This window comes from Pectinophora gossypiella, chromosome 9, assembly GCF_024362695.1.
Source record: "Pectinophora gossypiella chromosome 9, ilPecGoss1.1, whole genome shotgun sequence".
NCBI lineage: Eukaryota > Metazoa > Arthropoda > Insecta > Lepidoptera > Gelechiidae > Pectinophora > Pectinophora gossypiella.
The window spans coordinates 9,107,299-9,117,794 of NC_065412.1; the positions used below are offsets into that span (position 1 = coordinate 9,107,299).

The window sequence follows — 10,496 nt, forward strand, 5'->3', positions numbered from 1 at the left end:
CTCAATATGTCTTTATTCCGACTGTTCCGTACTTCGAAAAGCACTTTAAGATGGTTCTGGCTACAAGTATGCTACTTAGGTACTTAAACTGAAGTTGGTTTTCGGGTTGGAAAGTTAGATTGACAGTCGCTTCTGTACGTAATCGACTTTTCCGTAACCAAATGCGGTAACTGGTTTCTAGAATAAAACGGGATTCATGCTAGCGGGATGATAAACATGACTGAGATATTTTCGACCGCTGGAGTCTTGTTTATTGGCATATTTTATTTTATTAATTTGACGCGTGTTTTGACAAAAGTTCGTAACGTGTTTATAAAATAATCATTGTGTGTGTCAAAATTTGTGAATGCATTAACTGCTTTCTTTCGCTGACAAAATTAAATGTTTGATTTTTCCATGTTGAAAATATATAAGATATATTTTATCATTTCTGATAAGTCAATGAGTCGAACAATTTTCCTTTTTTTGAGTGGGATAGAGGTTTGGGAACATCCAATCGTTTCATGTATGATCTACAAAAAAGAATACCTACCTTTGTTCAAATTTAGTCTGCTTCTCTTCGTGTCGATGGCAGACGTAAATAGTACCATTCCAGTGTTTGGCTATAGATATGGCATTGTCAGTAGCCTGCTTAGTAATGGAATAGAATACTTAAGGAATAATACTTACTACGTATAAAATGACAACACTCCGCTCCCCACCAGCGTCTGAGCTAGGTTTACCTCACTCCCCTCGAACATAGTTTAGACTTGAATCGTATAGCGTCAAACGTCACACACAGTTGCATGTTGATAACGTCAATGTGTGGTGTCTGTGTAAAACGAGGATGTTTGTATTAAGTGTCCGGGGTGTGGTAAGGGCTATTCCGGCCAAGTAGTTAATGCCATCTGCGCCAAATCTACAATAAGTCACGTCAAAAAAAAAGGTAAGGGCTAGATCTTCGAACACCAGTGGTCATTCTCGTTACGGTTAACGCAATAATATTTATTTATTTTTGGTTAGAACTTAAGTTTTAACTGGATATTTGCAACACGACGAAAGATTCTAGGACATTTTTGCGTTCACGCTTATGATATTGACTTCCGGTGTTTTAAGAAGTACCCTAATAGTAATTATTACTATAGATACTTAACTATATAATTGTCCAAATTGCATGGCGTGGTCGGATGTTATGAGTTGGTGTTTGTGCGTGTGTCCTCGACCTAAGTTAATTCCATATAGTTCTAGGTCTAGGTTTGCATAACGTTGATCGTGCATTCGATCTGTTTGAAGTCCTCGGTATTGTTGGTACTGACCTATCTATCTGCTTATTACACAACGTGTTAATCTAATGCGACCTACTTATCGAACATTAGGTACAATCTGTGTACGGTCACGAGCATTAATTACACTTTGGTACCATGTCACACTAACTTTTTTGACAAATTGAACTGTAAGTCTCACTAAATGTCAAATATGTTAGTGCGACAGAGTCCTAAAGTGGGTACATTATATTGCTCATGACTGTACTTACTTACAAAAAAATATACCACAAATTAGGCCACTTTTAGGGAATATGACTTTTGTTAGAGAAAGAAATTATTATTTATTATAGATAAATCACAGATAGCTGTTCATTTTTATTTATTTTTGTGAATTTGTACAGTTATTTGTAAGTGTTGTTTATATTTATTTATCTTTGTTTCTAAGTATAGAAAAAAAACTGATATATTATTACTTAGGATGTGTTTTTATACAATGGCTACAAGTATGTTGTTTTGTATAGCTATGTACGTGCGACTGACGTATATTATCATGATGCTACGCATAGGTTACGTAGTCAAGTATGCCGTTCACTCATTAGGGCATACAGACACTTGTTGTAATACAAATGTTAATACTTTATTGAGTACAAGGACTAACATAGGATAAAAAGGTTGTGTAACATAAAAATTGTATGAATTAACCTTTTTGCCTATGAAGATACCTTCATACTAAGGGTCTGTTGTTTGAAAGTGACCACTGGATTGATAAGGTCAGTCATTGATCTCAGAACTCACACGAGAGAAGAATCAACGATTAAGATGATACATATGTCTCATACGAAGAGTAACATTTGTTATTCTTTTTCTCCTGTCATAGTGTCCACAGAGTCCGCTTACCCAACTTGAAGATTTGACAGGTCCGGTTTTTGTACAGAAGCGATTGCCTGTCTGATCTTCCAATCTGTGAAGGGAAACCTACCATATTAGGTCATATACCGCCGAAAATACATTTCTCGGGAATGTGGGTTTCCTCTCGATGTTTTCCTTCACCGTGGAGCATGTGATAATCATTTTATGATCCAAACATGAATTCGAAAACAAATTCGATAATCGTTGGTGTAGGTCTGTGCTGGATTCGAATCTGGGACCTCAGAGTGAGAGGCAAGCGTTTTAGCAACTGGGCTACCAAGGCTTCGGTTTGGGTTTAGGGTTTCGGATTCTTTTCCTGTGTCAGGGTTATTATTGGGCTGCCAGAGGCCTCTGATGTATGTCATGACAATTAAGGAGTATAACTTCACTAAAATGTGTGCTAGACTCTATTTTAGCAAAAAATGTTAGTAATACAAGACAAAAAGAAAAGAAAATATGTATAAAGAGACGGTGGGGCCCTGTAAGTACTGGAGGATTTTTCTTGCTAGATATTTCCCCAAAAAATGTGGGTGACCACAAAAAAAAGTTTTCATCTCGAGCTCCTCCGTGCTTCGGAAGGCACGTTAAGTCGTTGGTCCCGGCTGCATTAGCAGTCGTTAATAACCATCAATCCGCACCGGGCCTGCGTGATGGTTTAAGGCCCGATCTCCCTATCCATCCATAGGGAAGGCCCGTGCCCTAGCAGTGGGGACCTTAATGGGCTGGGATGATGATATTTCCCCGGCCATTCAGGTTCCAAAGTGCCAAACTACCACTTCGGAATAGCCGTGACAGCCTAATCAAAAGAGATACTTTTTACGAAACGTGAAAACGAAAGTTTTCTTTGGATTTTGTATGCAAATACTGTCCTGTGACGTCATCAATACAATCAGTCAAACGTCATACTCATCGTCACTTAATTCATAAATAAAATTCGAAAAAAACGATAGATTTTTATCTTCTACTATTTCTTAATTAGCATTTTATAATTTATCTTTGACCCCACTCAAGTACTTTAAGAATTTGACGTTCAAAAAGTGTTAACTCTGTAAGCCAATTTTAATATAATTATTTTAACAAACGATGATTTTACAACTCACTGAGTGTCATATCATGAAGTACCTAGGTACCTAAATTGAGCACGTTTTTATTACGTGCTCGTTTTAGAATTCCCACTTGAATGTAACAGCTGTAGTATTCCAAAGTAGTCGTAATACATAGATTACAAATATAATACGGATGTTGCTTATTTGATATTTTATTAGTAGGTCATAAACAGCTTATATACTTCCCACTGCTGGGCACAGGCCTCCCCTCAATCAACCGGAGGAGGTATGGAGCATACTTCACCACGTTGCTCCACTGCGGGTTGAGGAGGTGATTTTACGGCTAATAGCCGGGACCAACGGCTTAACGTGCCCTCCGAAGCACGGAATCATCTTATTATCAGACAATAAGGTGATTCAAGCCTGAATATCCTTACCATACAAAAGACGGTCTCACAAAGTGATATCGACAATGTCCCCGTCGGGAATCGAACCCAGACCTCCAGATCGTGAGGTTAACGCTCTAACCACTAGACCACTGAGGCTGTTATTAGTAGGTTATTAGTAGGCTGTTATTGTAGAGCTCTTTAAGGCAAATTATGTAATAAATAACAATGTTTTTTTTTCGCAGTAATTAACTACCCACCTAACTAGGTACGTCGCCGTCGATAGTTGGCATGGCTAAGTTTTTTTTTTTTGCTTTTATTTTAAAATAATTTAAAAATACACTCGACCACTGGTTTGGTTATTTTCCTCGACTCGAACAAAACAAGTTGATTATTTTTATATGAGAGTCGAATGAACGTGATAAGTTCTGTAAAATTGTTGCTATCGTCACTTCAGTAGGGATTATGGCTCGAATATAGGTATGTACTTAGTTGCAATGACCTATAATAATAGTTGCAAGGGTAACCGAGCCCCTAGGAACAAGCCAATTGTACCATTTGGTTGTTGTATCAACTAACACTTCCCGTATCCGGCATAAAGTCATACAGATACCTACATATTAATTATATCTGGTAGGTAGGTATCCACAGATTTTGTTATCATTTTTTACTGAAAGAGGATTACTTATAACAGTAATTAAATATCTCTTTGTTTCGATTAGTGAAAAGTTTGTCTTGACAAATGACAGCTAACGTATTCTTAGTACATATTTAGGTATTAGTAGTGTAGGCATAGAATAAATATTATGTATAGAACGGTAACTCACCGCTCCCAACCCACCAGCGTCTGAGCTAGGTTTACCTCACACCCATCGGTCTTACTTTAGTCTTCAATCGTATAGCGTCAGACGTCACACACACAGATGCGCGTGTACGATAACGTCAATGAGTACCTAGTGTATGTGTAAAACGAGGTGTTTTATATGAAGTGTCCACGGTGTGGTGTAGGTGTTGTGCGGGTACCTGGTACTTACCCACTCAAAGGAGTTCAAACTCATGTATTATAGCCGAAATTAGTAAAAGCCAATGTTTTGTCCGGCCAATTAGGTAAGTAAGGTAGTCAATACCATCTGAGGCAAACTTACAAAAAACAAAGATCAATTAACTGGATATTATTGTTTGTATCATTTTTATGCATTGATATGAGAGTCCGTTCTAAACATCGTGAGGACACCACACCCACATTCCCGAGAAATGCATTTTCGGAGGTATGTGACCTTCGCGGGTTGGAAGGTCAGACAGGCAGTCGCTTCTGTAAAAAACCGGACCTGTCAAATCTTCAGGTTATAACCTATAGGGTATAGGGTAACAGGCGGATCCTGTGAGAAGGGGATGATCTGAGAGTCCGTTCTTTTACCGTGTAGGTACAACACCCGAAAAGATAAATTTCTTATCCCAATCACTATCCGCTCTACCTTCCCTGTAGTACCTATAGACTCATCAAAATCCATGAGGGTCCCAAACTATTTGCAAACTTTGTACTCTACCTATAGATATAGAAAACTACATGTGAACATACTAATATATCGTTACTGAAATCCGCCTTTACGTAATCTTTGTCTGTAGATTAAATAAAGTAAGAGATAGATGACTATTCGAATATTATACCTATTTTTAGCTTTATGTAAGCATAGAATTTACCATTATACGGTGATTTTTGTTTTTATAGCACTCACCTATGCTTAAGGAAAATCTGAATTGTTTCGATTTTATTTTTCCTTTGCTTTTATACGGTAATAGATCTATATTAATCTTAAATGAAATCTGAAAACAATACGCTTTCTATTACAGTATAAGATGCTTGCGATAAGATGTGTGACCTTTATCAGTGTATCGTCTGGTAAGCTATTTTTATCCAATGTCTGCCCAACTCCGCGAGGCCAATACTACTACACTGTAGATGTCATTAATGAATTTACTATGATGTAACATTTGAAGAAGCTGTCGTCATGTGAGATTTCGTCCCGAGAAGATTAGGTGTTTAGGGTATCGAAGTTCTACTTTGTGACCTTAGTCGGATCAAACATGTTTATAAATAGAATATCTATCTACCTAAAATTACAGCATTCTGCCATATTGAAGGTCAAACGGGGAGTTAAAGGTTAACCACAAGTAGGTTTCGCATAAAACATTTTGAGATAGGTAAATACTACATGCTACGTAAGAAGCTACTTTATAGATACTATGACAGTGTTCAAGACTCGACATTTCGCCTTCCTAATTAACAGTGACCTCAATGCCATTATGTAGGTCGTTCATTCGGTTCATTAACCTCATGTCGTGTTTTCAGGTATCTGGTATCCGGAGACGCGGACGGCAAGTGCTACATTTGGGACTGGAAGACGACCAAGTTGTACAAGAAGTGGAAAGCACACGACGGTGTCTGCATCGCCGCGCTGTGGCACCCGCACGAGCCGAGCAAGGTGCTCACCGCCGGCTGGGACGGACTCCTCAAGTACTGGGACTAATAAAACCACACAAATCTCATACCACGTCTTTAATTTCCCCTAACCATCAACCATAAATAATAAAATAATCCAAATAAACTATACGACATCGCTTAACATTTTTTTGTCATTTTCATTGCATTCATAAAAACAGTTAACTAGGATCGAGGCAGTGGTCGGTTCGGAAAGAAGGCGACTACGCGACGCGCATGGGATGTTTCATGAGCTCCTCGAACGGAGACTCCATCTTGTACTCCATGCTGCATTCGCGGCAGGTGCCGTTCTTCATGAACTGGTTGAACTCGATGTCGTTTTCGTGGAAAGCGTCCGTGAGCGCCGCCACCAGATCATCGATCATCTGCGGCGTGTGGAAGGGCCCTGGGGCGAACCGTAGGCGCTCCGTGCCGCGCGCCACCGTAGGGTAGTTGATGGCTTGCACGTAGTGGCCGCGCTGCATGAGGCTGTCGGCCACCGCCGCCACGCGGTCCGCGCCACGCACCGGCACTGGCACAATGTGGCTGACGGACGGCAGCTGCGGCAGCCCCGCCACCAACAGCGACAGCTTGAGATAGCGCACCATAGCCTGGTGACGCGCGCGTAGCGTCTGGCCTTCCTCACTGGCCAGCAGTCGGATGGAAGCCAGCGACCCCGCGAGCACGGGCGGTGGCAGCGCCGTCGTGAAGATGAACCCGGGCGCCAGTGACCGCACCGTGTCCACCAGCAGCGCGGACCCGGCTATATAGCCCCCAACATTCCCGTACGCCTTCCCGAGTGTCCCAGATACTATATCTATCTTGTCCTGTAGACCTCTCTCCTCCCCGATACCTGCACCATGTTTCCCATACAACCCTACAGCATGAACCTCGTCCACGAAAGTTAAAGCTCCATACTCATGTGCTATATTGCACATCTCTTCTAAGGGAGCAATTGCTCCACTCATGGAATGAACAGTCTCAAATATGACTAGCTTCGGTGTGCCAACAGGCGATTCGGAGAGTAGTTTCCGCAAGTGCGACGGATCATTGTGCCTGAATATATGTTTCGGTGCTCGACTATTCCGTATCCCTTGAATCATTGAGGCATGATTACCAGCATCCGAGTAAACAACACAGCCCGGTAGAATTCTCGCTAAAGTAGAGAGAGTAGCATCATTTGCTACAAAGCAGGAACTGAACACTAGTGCTGCTGGTTTGTTATGGAGTTTGGCTATCTCGGCCTCCAGTTGCTCAGTCATCTGTGAGTTCCCTGCGATGTTCCTGGTTCCACCAGCGCCGGTGCCATAAGCCTGTATGGCGGAAATGGCGGCGCTCTGCACGACGGGGTGGCGAGAGGTGCCGAGGTAATCATTGGCGCACCACACTGTGACCCGTCGGTTATCCGCGCCCTCCAACGCAGAGGGGTAGGCGCCCTCAGCCGCCAGGCGCGATACTTTTCTGAACACACGGTACGAGTAATCCCTCTTCTTCGCGCTAATCTGATCGTGGAAGAAGTTGTCGTACTGGTACGGCGAACGGTCCACGATGTCCTCGCTCATCTCCTTGGGCGCTTCGGATACGATGGAGTTTTCCTGGATGAAGGGGCATTTTGTCTCGTCATTGCCGAGAGAACGGAATCCGCGAGACATTATCGGGCAGTAGCTCCCATACTGCTTCAGTAGAGTCGCTCCGTAGTTCCTTACGAAGGCTTGGCTGAGTGACCCCACGAACGGACAGGGCATTTTTATATAATCACTGACACTACTTGCGCGAAACTAACTGTTTACTACAAATACTCGATGTTTTATTGAGGTCAACGTTGGCCCACACTGAAGCCGAACGTTTCACAAATGCGAAGTTCAACTGGTGGTTCGGACAACGGCACCTTTCATTTATAAAGCTGGTGTCGTCATATCGATTACGTTGAGCACGGACAGCACGATACAATTTATATTTTGATTTCACGAAACTGATGTTGTCAGAACAAAATAATAAGTTTGCCATATATTTTACAAATACTTCCTATTTTTAGTAGACACTTTACTGTTTTGAAAAAGAACATTTTTTTATGTTATACAATGTATATACGCAATTGTAAGCAAACAAAATTTACAAAGAATTACAAGGTTCCATTTTATAATTAAAAGATAGATAGGCACACGCACGGACTGTACAGTTTTACCGTAGAAGTTTTTGCTAGATTAAAATCGCAACACTAGAACAGTTATTTGACAGTAATTGGGTATGTTCGTTTTTCAATTATTCTTTTTTCAGTTTATTTAAAATTTCATGGACTAGCTTGAGGGTGGGAGTTTAAGCACTACTCAGTAGGATTATTATTATTATTATTTATTATAAATATAACAAGGAAAAATTCCGTGTAAATGCAGTGTAAAAGATGGTATAATTATGTAGGGTTTCCATTTCGGTCTTATTTAAGAATCTTACAAAGAATGTTGTTTTTGACAAGAAAAGCCTTTATTTATTTATTGTAAACAGAGACAAAGACATAAAGACAAGTTTATTACATATAAACGTTTCGGATATTGAGTAAAGCAGACAACAAACAAAATGTATTGTACGTAGGTATCTCTAATAATCATCAAGAAAACGTTACTGTATTCCGTCCCTATTTTTGATTTTTGAATTTCAGTCCTTTCAGTCCATCTATTCGACTTTCGCGCAAGAAAAGTCGAAATCGGTACGGAAATCTTGTCTGATGAAACCAAGCAAACCAAGAAACGAATAGAGAATTGGACTGTCACTTCGACATTGACATTTTGATGACAATCTGACTTTCTCAGTCCGTAAATTTTCAAGTCGAATTTGATAAGTTCTCGGCTTTTCGGCGGGAAACGGGAACGGGACAGTTGCTTTCTTCATTGAGTAATCTAAATAATTAATACGAAGTGGTGTTTTGTGGTTAATGATCGCATTAAGTTAGTCAGAAGACATTCGCGAGTGTTATTATATTGGAGTATTCAATAAACAAAGTGTATCTGCCTATTTTCGCTTCGTGCCGGGAAGCCGCTTCATAACTCAAAAGTTTATGCGGACTTTTGAGTTAATTCGTTTGGGGTTCGGAGTAGGAGTCTACTCCGAGGGTGGGGGCTTAGGTTTCATCATTATCACCTTTCATCATTTCATTAATCATCAAGAAAAAAAATACGTAAGACATGGCTGTATGGGCATAGTTCCCTTTGCCTTACCCTTCGGGGAAAAACAAAACAAAAAAAAAAAAAAAATTGATAAGTTCTCGATAATTTCCAAAAAAGGACACATTTTACGATGTTTTCGCTAAATAATCAATTGGAACTGCGACAAGTGACTGTTTCTAGTTTATTAACATGTATTTATTTGCCCAGTATAGTTACTGTTGTGTCATACAAAGGTTTACTTTATTCTGTCGGAAAAGGGTCTTCCTTATACATTTTAGTCCTGATATTTCTCGCTGAGCTATTAAAATCTTTCTACTTGAGTTCGTCTAATGACATCCAAGGGAAGAAATCAAAGGCGAGCAAGAACAGAGCGAGGGACATAGCAAAGTCTGTCATGGTGCTTTTGTGTGTAATGTTCTGCTTTTTCGTCGGAATAATACTTTTCGGAGCTCCATTTCTGGATTGTCATGAAGAGACATTGATGTTGTCGGCTTTGCTGACGCTTTTAACCGTGTTTCCAATGATTGCCCATGCAGGCGTTGAACCATCGATGCAATTGGTCTTTGGTCTGAAGGGTTATGGAAAGGACACAATTGTGGAGATGTTGGTGAATAATGCCATGCTGACAGTGTGCGGAGCGTGGCTGGGCGCAGTTGTTATCCCTCTAGATTGGAACACTCCATGGCAGCAATGGCCTATCCCTTGCTACCTCGGTGCTATTGGGGGATACCTTCTTTCAAATGTACTGACTGTCTTAAAGGTATCACTGATGACCGCCGCATACAAATATCCAAGTCTAAATTTCCTAGTCAATATGCTAAATAAAATTCGTGTTTCAAAATAACTAGTGTAATAATAATAAGTTATTACTAAGGTATCAGTATTGTTGCATTTTAATGTATTTATTTTACCAAATATTAAAGAATTGTGGGCAGATATAGAGCTTTTTATTTTATAATATCTACCACACACAAATACACATTCATTTCAAGATGTTTCACAGCACCTACTACACCTTACCATACTATATCGAGGGTTGAAAGGCAAATGGGTTTAAGCGACATTTTGTGAACTTTACAGGAGAGCCATTTAAAGTTTTATTTTTTCGAAAAAAATTCATATAAAAAAAACTACTGAATCAAAAGTGTTCAAAATGCTAAGAATTATTTTAAATTAAACGTTGCACAATTCTGTATTTATTTCGTTCGAAAAACACATCAGTTATAGATTTTAGAAGTCGCTTAATACAAAATGCCTCAATTGAACTAAAT

General features: G+C 40.0%; 3 protein-coding genes across 3 annotated transcripts in view; 2 read left to right on the forward strand and 1 right to left on the reverse strand.

Moving 5' to 3' along the window:
* LOC126369466 (pre-mRNA-processing factor 17) overlaps positions 1-6,132 on the forward strand; it is a 29,099-nt gene extending 22,967 nt beyond the window's left edge. The window contains exon 13 of the mRNA XM_050013875.1: positions 5,936-6,132. Coding sequence (XP_049869832.1) covers positions 5,936-6,113 — 178 coding nt within the window. The 3' untranslated portion in view covers positions 6,114-6,132. The remainder of the gene's footprint in view (positions 1-5,935) is intronic.
* Positions 6,128-7,993, reverse strand: LOC126369473 (5-aminolevulinate synthase, erythroid-specific, mitochondrial). The gene has a single exon (XM_050013888.1). It carries the CDS (start codon positions 7,807-7,809, stop codon positions 6,289-6,291), a length of 1,521 nt encoding a protein of 506 aa, XP_049869845.1. The 5' UTR covers positions 7,810-7,993; the 3' UTR covers positions 6,128-6,288.
* An 895-nt stretch (positions 7,994-8,888) lies between these two features.
* On the forward strand, positions 8,889-10,163 carry LOC126369480 (phosphatidylinositol-glycan biosynthesis class F protein). The gene has a single exon (XM_050013902.1). The coding sequence runs from the start codon at positions 9,356-9,358 to the stop codon at positions 10,067-10,069; it is 714 nt and encodes a 237-aa protein (XP_049869859.1). The 5' UTR covers positions 8,889-9,355; the 3' UTR covers positions 10,070-10,163.
* Positions 10,164-10,496: the final 333 nt, after the last annotated feature.

What these genes read in the sequence shown, in the direction of transcription:
- LOC126369480 (XM_050013902.1), top strand. Translation starts at nt 9,356, where the DNA reads ATGTTTTCGCTAAATAATCAATTGGAACTGCGACAAGTGACTGTTTCT.
- LOC126369473 (XM_050013888.1), bottom strand. Translation starts at nt 7,809, where the DNA reads ATGCCCTGTCCGTTCGTGGGGTCACTCAGCCAAGCCTTCGTAAGGAAC.